Here is a 21,939-nt window from a genome sequence, read left to right on the forward strand (position 1 = left end):
AAGTCGTGGTAAGAAAGCAAATAAAGGTCTCTCTCAAAATGTTGAACTACTCTTTAAACTATTTTCTTTTCACGTGTGTTTTGCAAGAACGTACAGTTATTTCAGACCAACATTGTTGAAAGAGCTGGCTGTAATATTTACTTATTCTAGATTTAGACATGAGTGCAAATATTAAGATTTTTATGAATGATTAAGCTCCAATAGGAGTTATTATTGTCCTTATGTTTGTTTTAAGGTGATCTGAGCCTAATATGGGCTACATGAGAGTTTAGAAAATGAGTTTATAATTAAATGGAAGTTGTATTTTTGCTCAAGTCAGCACTGGAATATTTCTCTCTTGCCCTCTCATCAATTCAGTCAGTTTGCCTCTTTAGGAAATGTCTTGTGCTCCTGTTTGGATTAGCACTAGTGCATGACATTGCATACTTTACATGAGTGTTGTTTTTAGTTTGACCCTGCTGCTTCAACTCCCTCTGTATTATTTCCTAACCTCTGCCCTCCCACCCTCTCTCTCTGCAGCTTCTGCACCAGTCAGCAGCAGCAGCGTGAGTAGACGCCGCGCCCCCTCCTCAGTGACTCCCCTCTCGTGGGAGAAACACAACGCTGCCGCCATGTCGAGCATCACCATCGACCCCGAGCTCAAGCCCGGGGAGTTTGTCATCAAGAGTCTATTTGCTGAGTTTGCTGTGCTGGCTGAGAAGAAGATCGAGATGGTGATGGCTGAACCGCTGGTGAGTCCACAGGGGGGGGTGGGGGTGGAAGCTAGTGTCAAGAAACACAGGAAATGAAATTTAATACACAACACACTGCTGAGATAACCTCCTCTCTGTTGCAACTAACTGCCATCATGATGCCTTTAGCCACTTCAGGAATAACTGTGAGGAAACTGGCAGGAGAGGCACATAATCTTTACGCACGTGATCTACATGAATGATAAAATTGTTTATTATTAACAGACTGGATTAACTGTCCTTGACTGTCCTGTTCCTCCATTCATTCCTTTAATTCAGCTCAGTACCTTTCCTATACGTGGCAGAGTAATAACCTCAGGCTGATAGAAGTCTCTCATTCACAGTAAAACTTAGACCTTCTCTCTTTAGGGCTGTACCGAACAGCTCAGAGCTTCATTCATAACGTTGACATTCAAATTTTAAATCAACATTCAAAAAATGTTGTTTGCATGTCTGTTCATTCTGTCTGAACCCGGTACTTCTACACAGTTGCAGATAACGATTAAGCTACACTACTCTGTGTTTCCTCTATAGTCATTCTGCAGCAGCAAGCTAAAATTTCACACGATTATTAAAGGAATACTTCACCCACAAAATCACCATTTGTATATCAATTTCTCACCCCGTGTTACCTTGAAATCTCGAAGCATTCTTTGTTTTTCTCTCATGCCTCCACGGTGAACAAAGAATCAAAAAACAGAGGAAAGTCTTGATGAATTGAAGTAAATGGGGGCCTGCGTTTAACAAAAGCAAAACTATGTCAAAACATCTGTTTACAAACTCTCACACAACTGGTGCAGTATAATCCAAGTCACTGACAAGTAACGTGTCTGTGTAATTGTGAGACTGTTAATGCAGAAGTGTTTTAAATAGTAATGTTTAATGATGATGCATGTGTTTGGGAAGTAGTGATCATACGACTGGATAAATGAGACTTGGATTATACTGCACCAGTTGTGTGAGACTTTGCAAATGGATGTTTTGATATAGTTTTGCTGTTGTTAAACGCGATCCCCCCATTAATTCAATTTTCGCCGTTTTTGGATTCTTTGTTCACCGTGGAGGCAGGCAAGAAGTATTCTTAAAGAATTCAAGGTAAGACGGGGGGAGTAATTGATGCACAAATGGTCATTTTGTGGGTGAAGTATTCCTTTAATATCCTCCGCTCTCATGTTTAACCGTGTGCGGGGCAGCTTAGCCTCTCCACACACATACGGACAGGAGCAGAGGAGAGACGGGCGAAGTGAAGGTAACTTTGTCGGAACCGGTTACAAGTAGACTTGGTTGTGAACAGTATTATACTATTTGTACAATTTAGATTCCAGTTTTGGCTGCGTAGGATTGTTTTCATAAAATATGACGTCGCACATTCAAAGCTTCATTTGAAAACCTCAGTAGAAGCTTCAAATTAGAGATGCACTGATTCCATTTTTCCTTTTTTCTAAGAACTATAATTGACAGCGTACACAAACATTTTTGCAACTTTTCTTTCATTAAAAATTTAAATTACACATCGTTGTGTAAATATGACTGTCAAAAAACAGATTTAAGAGACTGATTGGCAGGTCACTGGTCATCCAATCAGCCGACAACCGACCGGTTTCCATCGGTGGCCGATTGATCGGTGCAGCTCTACTTCAAATGTAAAATAATGACATTCAGTACAGCCCTAGTTCTCTCTCACTTGTCTACACATCACCAGACCTGCTGTTTGACTGACAGCATTACAACTCTGCGGGGTTAGTAACACACTTATTCTGAATCTCTCTCTCTCTCTCTGTCACCCCTCTACCAGGAGAAACCCCTGTCCCGATCCCTCCAGAGAGGGGAAGATGCACAATTTGACCAGGTCAGTACAATCACAGTGATGTCCAGGAGGTAAAAACATGTGGGTGTATGAATGTGACTCATTTCCCCGGACCACCAGCAGTCCTCTCCTACTGTACCTCCTGTATGTGTGTGTGTGTGCAATATTTGACTCCCCGGCTCCACCCACTCAATGGCCCGTCTGTCCCTCATCTGTAGCCGCTGCAGAACTCTATACAATAGGCCCGCCTGCTGCAGAATGCTTTGTTCAGCACAACACAAAGCCAACGAGGATATGGTGCTATAGATCCAGCTGTCCCCATTGTGAGTGAGGGAGAGAAAATGGGTATAGAGAGCGCAAAAGTGAGAGTGGTAGAATCGCTGTGTCATCCTCGGCAGTAAATCAGCATCGGGCGCTGGAGTGTATCTGCCCGGCGCCATAAGGGCAGAGGGAGCAGTTGCATAACTCTCCTGCCTCACATCCATCATCCACCTCCCTCATCACGCTGCACCGGCCCTTAAATATACACACACATACACTTAAATAGTTTATGCACACTGACCACCACCGTCTCATGTTTTATGTATTGTCTCAACTATTCACTCTAATCTGGAGTTGCTTAAGTGCTGATTTCTTGTTTTCTGTATTTGGTAATAGGATGTACAGCTTTCTCATACAGCTGTTACTGTACAGAAACATCATTAAAGATCATCTCTAACGTTGGATTTGTCCATCCTGTAAATGCAGCGCCAGGTTTAAAAGGCACAATCATCACTGTTGATGCAATCAAAGTGCTGAGGAGGTGTTTGAAAGATTATTTCTGTGGTCTTACATATGAACAGAGTCGTATGTATTGTGGAGCTGCTCTGCAGTGCAGCAGCTCTATGATGTGCTCAGTATGTCATCAGCACAAAACACCCAATTCTAATCAATAGCAACAATATGTCACCCACTAGTTGAGAAACTTCTGGCCTATACTCACCGTACTCACTTATTGAATATCCACTTTTAACCATTGCATGTGTGGGACAGCATTCTACACTGGTTCCCAGCCTGGGGGTCCCGGGTGTCAGACAACTTTTTAAAAAATATATAGTTGGCCCATATCTCTGCATTTCTTTCATTTCTTTGAATAAAACTAAATAAAAGTGTTGTTTTTAAAGTCATATCATTAAGATATAAACTGGATAAGAACACGGTGAAGACCTGACAAACAATGTCAAGTGGTCGCGCACATCCAAAATCCTAGCAGGCCGGTGCTGGACCAGTAGAAGACAGCAATGAAAAACGTAGAAGCACTGTAGCTTCATTTAAGTGCAATTTATTGGCACATCTTAGTTAGTGATGTTTCGAGCAGATGCTTTTCTTCAGACTTAATAAATCTGCACAGAGATGCCATCTTAAAAGGTAAACGTGATACCGCCAGTGACCTAAATATCCCACATGTAATCCAACATAATGTTACAAATATATTAAGAAAAATGCTTATACAGACATGTATCAATCAATAATATTGGTAAGTACCTCACAACTCATAAGAATAATATCAAGCCCATGGCTGTCCTACTTTCTGTATGGCTAGAATGAAGATAGAGGTGTCTCTATATCAAAAAATAGGATGTACCTCAAGCATATATACGAACAAGAAGCTACACATATGAGTGCATGAATATAAAATGAGGGTGGGAACATCCTCTATAACTGGAGTTAGTGTACACAGAATTGGCACAATTCACACAAGATCACGGTGAAGACCTGAACACAAGTTATAAACTAAAGGGCTAAACACGCTGTTAAAACAACCAAAGAGCTGATAGAACAATGGCCAGGAGTCAGGGAGAAGAAAACACTGGACTAAAAAATATCAGGAAAACTCATCTCTAATACAATATTCACAGGAAATAATCTCAAATCGCTCGTCTCACACAAACTTGCTGCAGTTATTGCGTTCACTATTTGAGTTAATTGTACAATTTGTCAGTTGTTCTGTTCTGTTATTGTTATGCATTGAATATAATATGAAATATCCATAAAATATGTCACTTTGTTTTCTCAATGATTGAAAAGGGGTCTGGTATGGAAGACATGAGAGGCAAGTGAGAAAAAAAAATTCTGGTGATTCATTTTCTAAGTCTGATGTAAATTGTTTTTGACTCAAGAATAGGTGAGAAAGAAGTTTTGCCAGAATAATTTTTCTAAGTCCCTTTTATTCATCTGTGAAACAGATGGAAAAAAAGTTTTGTCATGTTCTATATAGGACTAAAAGCATTCATGTTTTGTTCCAGGGGAGTTTTAATTTACATAACTTGCTAAGATACAATATATGCACCTTGTGTTTAGAGTGCATGGAGAAATTAAAACTCACCTGAAAGAAAACCTGATTTCTTTTTTTTTTTTTTTTTTTAAATTCACCTGCCAATTTTTTTTCTCCAGCTGTTTCACAGATGAAAAAAATATCCCTTCAATACCTTTTTTTCGCCTGTTCCTAAGTCATGAAAACAGAAAAGAAAACAATTTAGATGAATTTAGTAAAAATGGATCACCAGAATTTTTTTTTCTCACTTGCCTCTCAGGGCTTCCATAGATTTCTCTACATGATGTAATCTTTTATTAGCATATTTGGCACGTTAAAAAATGGCCAAAATGCGGTGGATACTAAGTTTATTAGTAATAATGAGTGAATGTAATGTCTGTTTGTTTATTGTTTTCCAGTTAATAAGCTCTATGAGCTCAATAGCAGAACACTGTTTGCCCTCCCTACTGCGCACGCTGTTCGACTGGTACCGGCGGCAGAGTGGCACTGAAGATGAGTCTTACGAGTACAGACCTCGCTCCAGTACTAAGTCTAAAGGGTGAGATGCTCCTCTTCATTTCTTTCTTCTTCTTTCTCATAAACAAATCATTTATAAGTGATTGTAATTTTCGTCAGTAAGTTTAAGATGTATTTTACTCAAAACCTGAATTATTTTCTCTCTCGCTCTGCAGAGACGAACAGCACCGGGATAAAGATTACCTTCTGGAACGGAGGGACTTAGCCATAGATTTCATTTTTTGTTTAGTTTCAGTGGAAGTTCTTAAACAGGTGAGTTATCTGACACTCTGCTATTGTATACTGATTTACACGGCCTATAAAAAGACTACTGAATGTTTACATACAGAAGGGGAAATGCAGTGCACATGTTTGACTTAATATTGACATTATCTTATCCAAGCACCAAGCAAATGGCTGGTCATTCCTGCTACGGTATTATAAGCAGCACTAACTACTCCATATATATCCACTATAACTTCCTCTACACAGAATTGTAGTTTTGGGTCTGTGTTTCCGTTGATGTGTTATTACTCAGTCAAACATAGTAGTGGTATATCTTTACCTTTGCCAAACAGATGCAGAGTTACTCACTATATTTGATTTAATTTCAAATGGAATAGTTGTAGTTTATAAATATGTTGAAGTCAGGGTGACCAGATGAGAATGAGTGAAATTCGGGACAGGAATTGGGGGTATTTCAGTGTCAACTAACAGTAGTAATAATAATAGTGGAATTCTTTGTTTGGATCTCGTAAGGCAGCAATAGAGTGATGCAAGAATGAGTCCTAAAACCTGTAAATGACTTAGTATTTTAGCACTTCCTGTTCCCTCGTCTGGAAGTCGATGGGTTTTTAGTTAGATGGTTGAAATAAGGTCTGTGTTTAACACAAGATGAAGAGATTTTAACATTTTCTTCTACTACATAAAATACATCAGTAATTATCCCAGGCGGTTGCTAACACGCGGCTAAATGAGACTACTAAACGTCATCACGCTGACCCCTCCTCCTATACAGCCTCGTTGTGTTTATACTCGCGCTCATGTGCAGTGTTGTAGTTCGTTTATAGCATATCGTTAACTTTTTACTTCTGGCGATTGCATTCACGCGTCAAAAATCCTAAAAGTGATGTTTTTTTGTGGAGGTTATCTTGCTGAACAAAACGTGTAAGTATTATAAACCTTTGTTTGCCACAGAGCTTATTTCCTGCAATAATCCAAAACCCGATGGAACAATCCCAACGGCTTTTTGTGGAGGGAACCAGGTCGATCCTAACTTTCTGGTTGGCCTACAAAAATACGTCATCCTTGCAGCACTTTATGAACCACCGGCATTTCCCTCCCCACTCCTTCCGGTAGCTGTAGTAACATCTCTGCTTTTTTGGCTGGATGGTCACCAGGTCTTTAAAGACACTGGACTCCATTTCAGCGATGGATGGTTTAATTTCCCTCCATAAATGTTTTAATTCAACAACGTTATAGCTATGCGTCGCTGCTATTCATAGTAGTTGTTTATCAATTTGCAAAACTACTGAACACGGCAAAAAAAACTTACAACAGTCATTAATGTAGACATAACAGTGCCCGTCTGTGGGCAACAACAAAATAATGTTTCACAACAATCAGTATTTAATGTTATATTAGGCTATAACTCATCAAAACTCGGGTTTAGTCTAATTTTCGGGACAAACAGGACAGGATTCGGGACAACCTCTCACTATTCAGGACGTCTGGTCAGCGTAGTTGAACTCTTTGTCCACCTTTTTATTGCTACCAATTATTCAAATTATCAGATATCCTTAACTGCCAGGGCAGCATCCACCTCTGATAAGAGACGTTTTTTTTATTAATTTCACTCATGATTTGCAGACTAAGAAAGATAAGAGTACTCTTTTATTTACTTGATCTTCTGTGGTACAGAAATGAACTGCAGTGTTGTTAGTCAGGTCTTTCCTCACAGAGGGACACAGTAAATAAACACAACTTCAACTGACCAGCTATCAGCTGAGTGTGTCTCTAAAGTGGACTGTCCAAGTCTGAACTAAAAGCCAACCCCCGGAGACCAGAGCTAAGTTGTCCTTGGCTGTGCTCCTGTGGGGGAAGGAGGGTAATGAATGGTAGTAAAGAGAAAGAATGAAGACTACCGTATCAATGCTTCTTAATAAGAACCAATGATTTCATGTTTACGTCACAGATTCCTCTTCATCCAGTGCCAGATGTTCTAGTACACGAAGTTCTAAATCTGGCATTCAAGCACTTTAAACACAAAGAGGGGTAAGTAAGCATCGACACAGATAAACCAGTGACGCAGATTAATAACACATACTGTGCTGCTCTCACTTGTGGGTTTGGCTTTGCAGTCATTTATTTATTATATATGTTTGAATAGACTGGCTCTATGGTCATTCTGTCACTATAATCTGTACCATTAATGACACTTAAATAAAGCCCATTCGGCTCTCATTGAGCAACTTGAGTCTCAGTTAAGCACACTTGTAAAGTTCTTCTGTTGTTTTGTTGTAGGGTCAGTCATAGAGCACAGTGTACGGAAGCCCTGAGAGGCCAGTGAGAAAAACTAATTCTGGTAATTTATTGTCTAAGTCTGATCTAAATTGTTTTCTCTCCTGTGTTTATGACTAACGAACAGGTGAAAAAAAGTCTTGTCAGGATAATCTTTCTGTTTGAGGATAAAGTGTCTGATTTTTTTTTTTTTTTCATCTGTGAAAAAGGTGGGGGAAAAAAAGCTTTGGCAGGGGAGAATTCTTTTATGGTACGTGTCCACAGGGGCGTTTTTTATTGCAATGGGACGCGTCGCTTCCCAGCATTGGACGCTTGGTGCGCTGTCACTAGAAACAAGGTTCACCCCACCTGATTGGACGAACGCTTTCCCTCCGTGGGCTGCTGCTCCAAAGCTTTCAAGCTGGAAACAACATGGAGGCTCATTTGGAAACTTTCTTCTCTTATTTCACGAAAATAGTTCACCGAAATGTGTTTCTGAAAATATTTGAGGCGAGAAATAAGCCGTGCAGTTTCTGAATCTGTCTTTATTTTGGATCAACAAGGCAAGTTTCTAGAGCGTTTTGAGAGGTGTCGTGTCGCGTCTGACGCCTGTAATTTGCATAAAGTAGCCTAGACCTCAACTTTATGCAAACGAGGAACGGGCGTTGTGACGCTCCGTCTCTCGAATCGCGCTGCCACGCGGACTATTTCTGTCAGTTGCCGTGTAATAATGTACAGCTAGCGGGTCATTGTTGTGAAATAAACCTCTTCAGGGCGATGAGAGACCCTTCCGAATCATACATCGCCCTGTTGGTGTTTATTTCACAACAATGACCGGTTCGCTGTACATTATCCCTTACTTATGTGCCTTGTGTTAGGAGTGCATGGAAAAATTAAAACTCACCTGGAAGAAAACATGGATGCGTTTAGTCCTGTTTAGAACATGGGGCTGGGGTAAACTTCAGCCTCTTGTGGCTGAAATAAGTATTACAACAACAAAACTTTTTTTTTCACCTGGAAAAGCTTTTTTTCCACTGGTTTACACAGATGAAAAAAAAATAAGTAACTTAGGGTTTTAGCAGGATAATCTTTCTTTCTTCCACCTTTTCTTAAGTCATAAACACATGAGAGAAAACAATTTAGATCAGACTTAGAAAATGTATCACCAGAATTTTTTTCTCACTTTCGTCAGGGCTTTTGTAAAAATATCTTTTATATTTTTTAAATATTTGTTTAAGACTTGATGACATGTGCTTTAATTTTAATTGACAGGTACTGTGGCCCTAACACTGGCAATGTGCACATCATCGCAGACCTGTATGCTGAGGTCATCGGAATCCTGACACAGTCAAAGTAAGCACGCTTTCAGTCACCTTTTAACCTCTCTCATTACATTAGGTAGGTAAGTGTAGATGTGTGTGTATATATATATATATATATATATATATATAAATTATATATTTATATATCTTTGTGTGTGTTTGTGCTCAGGTTTCAGGCAGTGAGGAAGAAGTTCATCACAGAGCTGAAGGAGCTCCGGCTAAAAGAGCAGAGTCCCTACGTAGTCCAGAGCATCATCAGTCTCATCATGGGCATGAAGTTCTTCCGGGTTAAGATGTATCCCGTGGAGGATTTCGAGGCGTCTTTTCAGTTCATGCAGGTAAATTATTATCGTTTATTTGTGCATATTTGCCAGAGTGAACCTCCAGTACGTGAGGCTGATGTGTGTTTGCTAAATTACACCAGACATTTTTTATTTTACTGCTGCCCCTTTGTTGAAACTCAGCAGCTCTTCATAGCAATGGCTCGTAAAGTTAGATGAGTAACGATCAAAGGTGAAGTTTGCCAAGAGGAGAGAGAGAGAGAGTGTGTGTGTGTGTGTGTGTGTGTGTGTGTGTGTGTGTGTGTGTGTGTGTGTGTGTGTGTGTGTGTGTGTGTGTGTGTGTGTGTGTGTGTGTGTGTGTGTGTGTTTCCAGCTCTGTGAACGGAGCTGTAGCTTTTCCATTAATCTCTATACAGCCGTATAAGAAACACACTCGCTGTTCTCTTAACACTACCATGATTTCCTATTGTGTTAATTGAACATACCGTGGTTTATATCCACCACTCTGTTTCAGTACTTATCAGGGTTTCTACCATAGACTGTATATATAGATGGACGACGCATCTCCACTTCCTCCCACTGTACAAAAGTGAGGCCAAAATATCCCGGATACGAGAGCTGCCATTTTGTTTATTTGTTTCACACATAAAAAGAGACACACACACACTCTACTCTTACCTCAACTGTCTCTAGAGAGGGCCATTCGCGTTTTCACGTCGGCCACGGTAGCTCTCCAACACCCTTGGCACACAGGGGAAGTTGTAATCTGCAACCTCACCGCTTGATACCGCCAGATCCTACACACTGTTCCTTTAAGTAACAAAATTCATTACCAACAAGTTTGTCTCCTATTAAAGTCACAATAATATGATTAAAAAGAGATTTCCTAGCCTCAGTGACTCAGTCTATGAAGGAAAAATGACAATAACAGGATGCTGTACGATTCTTTTCTCGTCATGTCAGCAGCACTCTTTGGTTCTGCATCAGTTAGTGTTATAACACTATTAGTCAATATTTATTATGTGCATTTAATTTGGAGTTGAGATGTGAAGGCACAGTTTTCTTTTCTGCAGCACTCTTATAAAAACACTTACACAGTGCTTCACAACAAAGCCTGTTTGCCAGTTTGTCTCTGTTTATGTGTGTTTTCTTCATACATGTGTACCTTTGATGCCCTTTTCCAGGAGTGTGCCCAGTATTTCCTGGAAGTCAAGGATAAAGACGTCAAGCATGCTCTAGCAGGCCTTTTCGTTGAGATCCTCATCCCCGTGGCAGCCGTGAGTAACCTTTCAAACAATCTCCACTGTTTTATTTTAGGTAAATTAATCTCTTAATTTGAGGTCCACGGTAATGACTCGTTTCTCCTCAGGCGGTGAAAAATGAAGTCAACGTGCCGTGCCTGAAGAACTTTGTGGAGATGCTGTACCAGACAACATTTGAACTTAGTTCCAGAAAGAAGCACTCGTTGGTAATTATTATTATTATTATATCATCCTATTTTTTTTCTCCCTTCCTCCCCACCCTGATCTCCGTTTACTCTACATCTTTACTACTTCCTTCTCCTTTTGGGTTTCACTCTTCCTGTACTTTGTATTTGGCCCCAGCACAGCCAGTCCGTCATCATCATCCAGAAATATCTGAAAATAAATTCAACCTGACTGTTGGTCTATTATGTTTACTGACCAACTCCACAGTTGTCTCCAGAACAATTTTTTCATATCTGTTATTACTAAAGTAGAGATGCAGTGATTTAAATTTTCTTGAGGATGATTTTTCTTCGCTTTCGCACCGCTAATAAAAGCATCAACCTATCAATCACGTTGTGTGGGACAGGTTTGTAAAGGTCTTTACTGGACAAATAAAACACAACTGAAAATGAATTGCAGTATATTCCACTTTTGCGAGCTTTATGTTTTCTTCACTTGGTGAAGAACTTCCACACCAACGACATGTTGTGTGTGTGTGGCTGTGATATTACAGTCTGTCCCACTGTCTGCGTGACATAAAACTTGTGTAAATTTGACCGGCAAAAAACAGAAATATGAGGCTGATCGTCCGGTCACCAGTCATGGCGATCAGCTGACAACCGGCTGGTTTCGATTGGTGCCCAATTGATCGGTCTAATAGGGATTTATTTGTAATACTTTATTGCAGGAGTGCAGGAGTTAACATGAATTTACATTCGCTTACATATGATGTTCACACTTATATCATTCCTACAGTATTTATTTATTTATAATGAAAAGTAAAAATCATTGTAAATTGGAAAAAAAATTAAATACTAACAGGAATATAAACAAGGAAAGATTAAGGATAAAAAAGAAAACACACTAATCAACAAAACAAGAAAAAAAAGTTTAAAAAAAAAAAAAGATAATAATTGTGATTTTTTTTTTTTAATGTATGCCTCCAGCATTTTTAGTAATATATCTTGGATTCTGATGTGATAAAACAGATCTCCGGTCTCAGCTTATGAGACTGTTGTTGCTCTTGCCCTGTCCGTAGTGTTTAGTGCTCATCTTTTCTTTCAGATACTAAATTACAAAATGTGCAAACTCAAAATTTCAGGCTCTGTAGACGAAAACTACTTTGTGTTTTTTTATGCTGACGCTTTCTCTCCCCAGGCTCTGTATCCTCTGGTGACGTGCTTGCTGTGTGTTAGTCAGAAGCAGTTCTTCCTCAACAACTGGCACATCTTCCTCCAGAACTGCCTCTCACACCTGAAGGTACCGCCAGCCTGATCCTTTAGCCTTTTTGAGTTTGTGCTTTTAAACGAGCAGCACAATGACCTTATTCTTCACATTAAAGTATTTTTAGGACACCATGTTTGGCCTCGACAACCTCAGAGGTCTTATGACTGTTGAACAATGTTATGAAACCTGGTGTTCTTGATTACAGTGTGAAAACATTTACTCCTAAAAAGGAATTGAATTATTGATATTATTATACACTGATTGAAGAAGTTGTCGTTGGTTGTGAAGGGTGTGCTCTGTGGTTCTGTCTAAAGATCATAATGTACTTTCCCCTCCATTATCAATAACCAGATCTGGATAGGAATAGCACTTGATATGTTAATGTAATAATAGTCTTTTTAAAAAAAAAAAAAAGAAGCTGTAATATATGCTCAAAGTAGAAACTAATTTAACAGAGAATTAAATAACATGTGTAGCCTCTTTAAACTCTAATAATATCCCACGTTTTAGCTGCATATTATCTCAAGTGCTGTTTTAACTCAGGTCTGTTAATGACTCCTTGTAAACCAATTACAAACCGATCAAACCTGCTTTTCCTCCTGTCCCCCGACCATCATGGAGCCAATTCAACCCAGAAGCTCATCGACCAAATTACTTTCTGACTGACTGACTGACTCAACGACTGCCTTTCCCCACCCTACATTGATTGCCCTCTGTGGAGAGACTGTATGATCTTGTGGTGGATAGATTTCTGTTTTTGCGTCTCTTTGATGGTGATTTTTTCCGATGGTTTTTGAGTGGCCGTCTGTCTTCTCAGTGATCTCATTCCAGCATCCTCCTTCACCATTGGAATTGTTCTAGATTTCCTTAATTTTTTAAAATCGTAATCAGTTCGGTGAAAATCTTGAGTGGTGGTGATGCTGATTTCTTTGATTGAGATAATTTTACGGGTTTGTGTGATGGCTCGAGTGTAGTGATGATTTTAGTGATTTTAGGGCTTCTTGTCCAACCAGTGATTTTAACCCTGTGGCTGCTCTTAAAACAATGTTCAAAGACCAAATAAATTAACCAAAAAAATAAGACCTAAAGGGATAGTTTGGATGTTTCTAAGTGTGGTTGTATGAGGTACTTCTCCATAGTCAGTGTATTACCTACAGTAGATGAAGTTTGGAGAAACAGACAGGAGTACCAGCACAGGAGCAAAGCAATGTACTGCTGTGGACGGATTTTAGACACCTAAAAAAAAATCGATGAACTGGGAACTGAAGCCGTTATATCACTCTCTTCAAAGCCACCAGACTCCATTGACAAAAACAGTAATTTTACCTCTCAGAACACCGGAGTTGCTGGTCTACCGCTGCCTCAATCGGTTAGTTTGTTTGTGTGAATAACCGATCAAGACAGCGATTGACCAGCAACTCCTGTGTTCTGCAATGTAAAATTACTGTTTTTGTCAAAGGAGTCTGGTGGCTTTGAAGTGATTTAACGGCTTCAGTTCCCCATCTACTGTAGGTAATACACTGAATATGGAGCAGTACCTCATACAACCCCACTGAGAAACATCCGAACTATCCTTTTTATTTGACATAAACTACAGTAAGAATAGGGACAAAAATCTAGCTATCACTACTTTTAGAGAGATTACGCTCCCTGACAAGAGTGAACAATATGTTCTATAATTGTGTTTCCTGAAACCTGATCAATATTGGTGGTATTTAATATTACCATAATTGGGCTGCTCTACTTTAAAGTCTGATCCCCACAGGGTTAAAATACAGCAATCTGCATTTTGAGCGTGCTTGACATAAATCTGAATGGACTGATGATTTGGGTGTCGCTGCTTGTCGGCTTTGTAGGTGAACCAGGCAAATTTCTTTTATACCCATTTTTTCCATTCACTTCTTTAAATGTCCTTTTCCTCCTCGTCCTCCTCCTCCTCGTTCTCCTCCTCCTGTGTTCCCCTCACATCCACTCCTCTATTTATGTGTGTTTTCTCTGTCTCACTGTCTGATTTCCAGACCACAGCACACCTTATTTTGCTTTTTCACTTTTAAATTAAGATTTAACTCACTCACATGTTGGAATATGTTGTATAACATATTAAATACAAATGGACTGTTACTTTTTAATACCAGCATGCCACTAATAAATCCACAAGTGGCATGTGAAACAGTTCATTGTGTGTCTATATATGTACCGTCACACTGACAAGAGTGAAGACTGCTCTTGTCATATTTGTTTAGTTTTTGTTTTTGCCGATAACTTGCATGTGTCCCTCCCCAAACCCACCACATTCTTTGTCTCCTGTCATTTGATCTTTTTCTCACGTTGACTCGCTCCAGATGCCGTCTAACAACAGCATCCGAAAGCAGATTGAGACGTTGCAGGTGAGTTATCTGGTGTCAGTGACCTGCCCGGTGCTCCCATGACTCCTTTTAGCGGTCCAGGTCCTGACCGGGACGTACTGTAGGGTAGTAAAGCTCTGCCTGCTTGGTTAAATTGGGTAGTGAGTTGTTCTCTGTAGTGACATTGAAGAGGAACATGTGAACTACTTGTAACTTGTGATGTTGCTTTTAGGCTTTGTTGTTGAGTTGGTTTGTGTTTTTGAGCAGTGGTGATGACTTTAGTCTGGTATGTATGTATGTACATATATATATATATATATATATATATATATATATATATATATATATATATATATATATATATATATATATACATATACATATACATATATATATATATATATATATATATATATATATATCAACTTAGTGGTATTGGGCAATAATTGCTTTAAATTATTTGTGAGATGACTGATAGCAACATTTTCTCAGTGATATCAGGCATATTTGATATGCGGATAATTCAGCTATAATAAGCGTGGTGCAGGGATGACGTATTTTTGTAGGCCAACCAGGAAGTTAGCATCACACTGGTTTCCTCAACAAACAGACAATGGGATTGTTCCATTGGATTTTGGATTATTACAGAAAATAAGTTCAGTAACAAACAAACATTTATGATACTTACACGTTTTGTTCAGCTTTGCATTGTTCATCTTCACAAATGAACAATGTTTTTTATGATTTTTGAAGCGTAAATGCAATCATCAGAAGTAGAATCTAATGTTAGGCTATAAACGAACTTCGCATGAACGCGAATATAAACACAACGAGGCTGTAAAGGAGGACTAGTGTTTGCCTTAATGACGTTTAATGTCCTGGACAACCTCTTTAGTCTCATTGAGCCACTTGTTAGCAACCGCCTTTTTTTAAGACACATAAAAGCTTCAAAACTTATGTTGCAGAACAAAATGTTAAAATCTCTTCAGCTTGTGTTAACCACAGACATTACTTCAGGCATCTAGCTAAAAACCCATTAAAAAAAAAAAACACTGATTTCGAGACGAGGAAACCAGAAGTGCAAAAATGCTAACTCATTTCCGGATTTTAGGACTCATTTCTGCAGCATTCTATTTTATTTAAGTGCATTACTACATGAACCCCACAATGTTATAGATTCAATGTCTAAAGGAGTCTATTTTTAGTCATCTGTATCTACATCAAACCAAACGGGTAGGACAATTACACGTTGTGGTATTGTAATTAAATTCAAAATTAAAATGAATAATAATAACTATTAATGTATTATTGATTAAAAATGTCAATATTGTGCATTCCTAGTATTTATTACCAGAGGGTCAGAAGGTCACGAGAAGCATGAATAGATAAATTAATTCGGCAATCATAGAATTTGGTGTTTTAGCGGTGTGTTCTGGCAGTGAGTGCTACATTTAGTTTTTCTGTTGGAGTTGGTAACACACTGGCTGCTGCTGCAGCCACACTGTGATTTCAGTTTTCTTGCTGCACCATCCAGTACCTGCACCATCGACTGAGGATTGTTTTTCATAAATCGTTAATTAACATCCTTAATGTGCACAACTCTGTTATGCAGCGGGGTCTCTCAATCCCTGACTGCAATTAACACATTTACATGACGTTAAAGAAGTTCTATTACCACAAACCAAACTAACCAGGTTAAATAAATGTATGAGTTGTCATGTGTCATCATGATCAGGTGTTCAGTAGCGGATGTAAGACAAAAATAAGCCTATGATTTTATGAGTTAATATAGATTGAGAAAGTTATTGACCTGTTTTTAGAAATTCAAATAAGTCAACCTGTAACTGAGTTCTTTAAATAGAAACTTGGTTATTAATTTACCCTCTTATTCATTAAGCCAGTTACAGATTATTAAACTTTACATCACAATAATGAACATGATTAAAAATAAATAAAAAGATGACGTAAAAGTGCTGATCTCCAGCAGCCTTAGTTGACATTGAAGACTACGTTTGTTTGTGCTCAGTGATCTGCTGGTCTGTTCTGTCCGACTGTGATTTGTTGAGTTGCAGCCGGAAAGATTAGACAGATGGTTGCAGCACAAGAAGGGAACTGCTGGACTGAGGTTTGCAATCCAGTATGGCACTTTATCTCACTTACCCCCAGGTTTTGTTTTGTTTTATCTACTCTGGTTTTGAGATATCTGTCTCTGACATATCTGTTGTTACGGTATAGCGTGCTTAAGCCGAGCCATGGCGTGCCGTACTCGTTAGCATGTGCTCTCACAGTAAAGGATATCTGTGCTAATCTGGGAGCAGGGCCAGGCTGTGATGATCTCTGTCCTTAAACTGTCTTCACTGGGAGTTCCCAGAATGACAGCATGATTTTTAAAACTCCTTTTGTTGTTTAATTTATATAAAATATTAAGATAGAGGAATAATAAAAGGAGATGCAGTGACGTGGTTGGATAGAAAGGCGGAGAGATTTAGGCCACATAGGTGCTTAATGCTGTTTTGGCCAGCCATCAAGCCAATAAGGTAAAGCTGTCATCTGGAAATCCTTGCACCGTGACCACATTACACACTCTGAGCATGGTCGCTCACAGTATGGCCTCCAGGTTTCCAGCAGGGGGCGACTCCTCTGGTTGCTAGAAGAAGTCTGATTGTAAAGAAGTCTATGAGAAAATGAGCCTACTTCTCACTTGATTTATTACCTCAGTAAACATTGTAAACATGAGTTTATGGTCTCAATCGCTGGTTTCAAGTCTTCTTCAATACAGCATGATGTTCATTTAGTAAATTATGGTCCCATTTAGAGTCAGATAGACCATAAAGCAGGGGATGCTTTAGGGCGGGGCTACCTGGTGATTGACTGGTCGCTACCACGGCGTTGTCCGGTCTGGGAGTTACGGTACGGTCTTACAACTTGAACCCTTTCACAGTGTGTTTTCAGTTCATGAAAGTTAATTATAATATTTTTGGTCGCCTAAAAATTTAGTATTCAGCGTTCGGTTGTACTTAGCTCCACCCTCTAGAGTCACTTCTGGTTGCAAAAAACCAAGATGGCCACAGCCAAAAACCAAGACGGCGATGGCCAAATTGCCGACCTGGGGCGCCGTGGTAGCCTACCTGGTAAAGCGGGTGCCTCATATACCAAGGCTTAGTCCTTACCGCAGCGGACTAGGGTTCGAATCCGACCTCTGGCCCTTTGCTGCATTTCATCCCCTCTCTCTCTCTCTCTCTCTCTCTCTCTCTCTCTCTCTCCCCCTCTCATAACTATAACTGTCCCTATCATTAAAGGCATAAAAGCCCCAAAAAGTATCTCACAAAAAAAATGCTGAACTCGAGAGACTTCAAAATGACTGTCCACAAACCAATGGGTGACGTCACAGTGACTACGTCCACTTCTTATATACAGTCTGTGTATGTTTCTGTCTCGTCTTTGTTATTTGGCTCACCTCTTTCGTCAGCTTCAAATACAAAATAATGCCACATTGCCGCAGTTTTAGTTTTCTCTGAGACTAACCCTGCCATGTCTCGTCTCGTCTCGTCTCGTCTCGTCTCGTCTCGTCTCGTCAACCCCAAAAACACATGAACTTTTTAGTAAACAATCACAACGTGTGCCATGCACCTTTTTCCCCCTCCCACCTCTACTGAAATGTGATCTACTTCATGCTGCCGGCCTCGGCTCACGGCCCATCAGACACAGGTGTTGCCGTTAATCCATTTATAAACAGGAATTATATCACGTTATATCATATTGTCACATATCTTATCACTAATGCAATTAATAAAGTTGGATTTAGCCGACACAGGTTGCAGATGTAGGCTACATTTTAATATGCCAGAACGTGTCATAATGACAAATGCCGCTGGTTCAGCAGGTTTGCATTAAATCAAACTGGTTTATTCTTGTACACCGGACTGGACCGGCAAAACCGGTAATTTGACCCAGCTCTAATGGCCCTATGCGTGTATCTCAATAGTATGGATTTTCATCATAGCAGGAAATTTGGCTCAGTCCAAAGAATTCCTGAAATACGACCAGTCTTCTGTTCCAGGTCACAATTATCAATTAAATTTCACATTAAAATTGTTGCAATGACTTACTTATTTTGACGTTTTTTTCTGGTAGAGAATGACTGTCTCCATACTCAGCAATTCTTCCAATAGCCTGTAAACTAGTATTGTATTTCACTAGTTTTACTGATGACTATATCTTAAAAGTGCTTAGTGATCATCAGACCATTTGAACTCTAACTGTTCAGACATCAATCAGTGACTAAAAAAGGATCACACAGTTTCCCAGTTTTGTGTTTGATCTGAGTTTCTCAAGAAAACAACAATCTGAAGTCTCACAGGTGGGTCGTGTGAAATTGCCATAATTAAATTGAGTGGCTCATATTTTTCTTTTTACATCCTCAGAACAAAGACCCCAAAATGTCCCGCGTGGCGCTGGAGTCGCTCTACAGACTGCTGTGGGTCTACATTATTAGGATCAAGTGTGAGAGTAACACTGTCACTCAGAGGTCAGTCGACACAGGGACACACAAAATCAACCTCTTTACATTTGATGGCTATCCAGTAGAAGTCGTTTAAACGTTGGCCTTTGTTTTTCAGCACTACATAACCTTAAACTATCTCTCTTTTTCTCCCCACTAGTCGACTACTCAGCATCGTTTCAGCACTTTTCCCCAAAGGCTCCCGTAGTGTGGTGCCCAGGGACACGCCCCTCAACATCTTTGTCAAGATCATCCAGTTCATAGCTCAGGTAAGAGAGGAGCAGGAATCGACATACTTGGATCCCACAATAGCTAAATCATCGTCAGACGATAGCCGGTGGGTTCCCAGATTACATTTCGGCCAATGCTCTCCACCTCTTACGCTCTCCACACGGACTGTTTACCTGCATTCAACCGAAGCCTGCTCAAACGTGATTGTTCAATACTACTTGGACTATAAACGGAAACCAGAACGCTTTCGGTATCTTGTGTCGTTACCTACAGATTCTACATGTGAATGCAGAATCTGTTTATAGAGATCACTTTTGATCCGATCGCCCAAGACACATTTTAATACAGAGTGTAAACGGGGTCATTGATTGCTGGTCTGTTTGTTTGTTACAGGAAAGACTGGACTTTGCTATGAAGGAGATCATCTATGACCTCCTGTGTGTGGGCAAGTCTCACAAAACCTTCACCATCAATCCAGAGGTAAAGTAGAGACCAGACTTCTCATGTTGTTGGAGAGTATTGGTGGAATCTCTCTCATCCTCTCTCCGTCTATCCGCTCTATCAGAGGATGAATATTGGTCTGAGAGCCTTCTTGGTGATCGCTGACAGCCTACAGCAGAAAGACGGCGAGCCTCCGATGCCTACGACGGGGATCATCATGCCCTCTGGCAACACCCTGCGGGTCAAAAAGATCTTCCTCAACACCACCCTCACTGATGAAGAAGCCAAGGTCATAGGTAGGTTGGATTCTTCAAACTTTACTTTTGGAAAAACATCAAGAAGACACATTTTATTTGAAGTAGTAAAATTACTCTGCTGGGTGTTTCCAGGCATGTCACTGTACTACCCACAAGTAAGGAAGGCCTTAGATAACATCCTGCGACACCTGGACAAGGAAGTGGGACGCTCCATGAGCATGACCAACGTCCAGATGTCCAACAAGGAGCCCGAGGACATGATCACGTATGTAACCACAACCTGGATTCATGCAGTTACTTTCTGGGTTACTTGTGACGTGTAGCAGGTCCTCATATTCTGTTCGTACCACAGGGGAGAGAGGAAGCCAAAGATCGATCTGTTCCGTACGTGTGTTGCCGCCATCCCGAGATTGATACCAGATGGCATGAGCAGACAAGACTTAATAGAGCTTCTAGCTAAGTAAGTCACCCTCCTCTAACCTCACTCTAACCATTATCTACCGGAGCTCTACTAACGTCTCCCTCTCTCCCTCTCTAGGCTGACCATCCACATGGATGAGGAGCTCCGTGGCCTTGCCTTTACTACCCTCCAGGCCCTGATGGTGGATTTCCCGGAGTGGCGTGAGGACGTTCTCTCGGGCTTCGTCTACTTCATTGTCCGAGAGGTGACTGACGTCCACCCCACTTTGTTGGACAACGCTGTCAAGATGCTCCTGCAGCTCATCAGCCAGTGGAGGCAGGCGGTGCAGAGCAGCAATAAGAGCCACGATCCTCAGGTTGGTCCAGGAAGCCTCAGCTGTGTTAACTTCATGACTACTAGTGATTTTTTTGTGTGTTATAGTGTAGTTTGTGTGCACAGCTTATAATTTGTTTGGTGACAATCAAATGTACGGAAGCCCTGAGAGGCAAGAGAGGAACAAGAAGAAGTGTGATCTTAATTGTCTTCTCTCCTGTGTGTTTATCACTTAAGACAGCCCTGTCTCCCAAAAATGACGTTCTCATACAACTAAAATGCATTCTCAATTACGTTTGGAGGGAAACGTATTTTGTTGCAGATTATATTTGTCTTTGACGCATCACAAATACGTTTGTAATGATAGTCCACGGATGGCCGCAGCAAGTGACGTAGTACAACAAGTGACGCACAGAGCAGGTTATGTAGTATATTGAGCTTCCACTAAAGCTGAAGTAGGCGAGATTGCAGGAGAGGTGGATGAGTCAAACAAACAGGACTTTCACCCAGGAGGCCGTTGTTCGTGTCCCGTGTGAAACTAAAAGTTAACGTTTACTTACGTAGTCATTTTAAGCCAAACCATGATGTTTTGTTTTTTTTTACTAACCCTAACCAAGTAGTTTTGTTGCATTTCTTTTTGTTTTGTTTCAATTTACAAAGTTAACCACATTTTTAAAACTGTTCAAAACTGTGACCGTAATCCGGGAGAAAATACGTTTCCCTTGAAATGTAATTGAGAATGTAGTTCAATTGTATGGTATGTAATTTTGTAGGAGACAGGGTTGCTTACAAACAGGTGTAAAAAGGTTTAAAAATGATCCTCACAAAAAGGGTTTTTTTCACAGATGGTAAAAAAAAAAAAAGTAACTTAGAAAGATTATTTGGGCAAAACCTTATTTTTTTTTTTATATTTGTTTTTTACCTGTTATGTCATAAACACAGGAAAGAAAACAATTTAGATCAAATTAGAATTAGTTTTTCTCATTTGCCTCTCAGGGCTTCTGAACAAATGTCCTAAGGTTCAGAGTGATTTTAATTATTGTTATAATGATTTTTAAATTATTCTTCTTCTCTTACACAGGGCTCAAGCAGCGGTCATTCCCTGTCCCTGGAGCGTACTCCTCTGTTAGGCGTGCTGCATATGGTGGAAGGTTTAGCTCTGGTGGTGCTTTGTAGCTGCCGCCCGGCCACACGCAGGCTGGCTGTTAACGTCCTCAAGGAGGTCCGAGCGCTGCACACTGCACTGGGCATCGGCAAGGTAATTACTCAAACCTCAAACCACACAGTGT

The 21,939-nt window shown here is 40.1% G+C and overlaps 1 protein-coding gene across 15 annotated transcripts in view; it reads left to right on the forward strand.

Moving 5' to 3' along the window:
* Window positions 1-21,939, forward strand: part of fryl (furry homolog, like) — a 102,224-nt gene that overhangs the window by 39,361 nt on the left and 40,924 nt on the right. For 12 of the 15 annotated variants that reach the window (XM_037770040.1, XM_037770039.1, XM_037770030.1 and 9 more), the window contains 19 exons: window positions 520-731; window positions 2,527-2,580; window positions 5,251-5,390; window positions 5,524-5,620; window positions 7,542-7,621; window positions 9,119-9,199; window positions 9,338-9,506; window positions 10,634-10,726; window positions 10,819-10,917; window positions 12,074-12,175; window positions 14,485-14,529; window positions 18,912-19,015; window positions 19,149-19,257; window positions 19,613-19,699; window positions 19,785-19,956; window positions 20,050-20,182; window positions 20,270-20,377; window positions 20,456-20,693; window positions 21,732-21,908. In XM_037770040.1, coding sequence (XP_037625968.1) covers window positions 612-731; window positions 2,527-2,580; window positions 5,251-5,390; window positions 5,524-5,620; window positions 7,542-7,621; window positions 9,119-9,199; window positions 9,338-9,506; window positions 10,634-10,726; window positions 10,819-10,917; window positions 12,074-12,175; window positions 14,485-14,529; window positions 18,912-19,015; window positions 19,149-19,257; window positions 19,613-19,699; window positions 19,785-19,956; window positions 20,050-20,182; window positions 20,270-20,377; window positions 20,456-20,693; window positions 21,732-21,908 — 2,208 coding nt within the window. In that variant the 5' untranslated portion in view covers window positions 520-611. The remainder of the gene's footprint in view (window positions 1-519; window positions 732-2,526; window positions 2,581-5,250; window positions 5,391-5,523; window positions 5,621-7,541; window positions 7,622-9,118; window positions 9,200-9,337; window positions 9,507-10,633; window positions 10,727-10,818; window positions 10,918-12,073; window positions 12,176-14,484; window positions 14,530-18,911; window positions 19,016-19,148; window positions 19,258-19,612; window positions 19,700-19,784; window positions 19,957-20,049; window positions 20,183-20,269; window positions 20,378-20,455; window positions 20,694-21,731; window positions 21,909-21,939) is intronic. The other 3 variants (XM_037770032.1, XM_037770038.1, XM_037770041.1) reach the window with 1 other exon arrangement.

This window comes from Sebastes umbrosus, chromosome 5, assembly GCF_015220745.1.
Source record: "Sebastes umbrosus isolate fSebUmb1 chromosome 5, fSebUmb1.pri, whole genome shotgun sequence".
NCBI lineage: Eukaryota > Metazoa > Chordata > Actinopteri > Perciformes > Sebastidae > Sebastes > Sebastes umbrosus.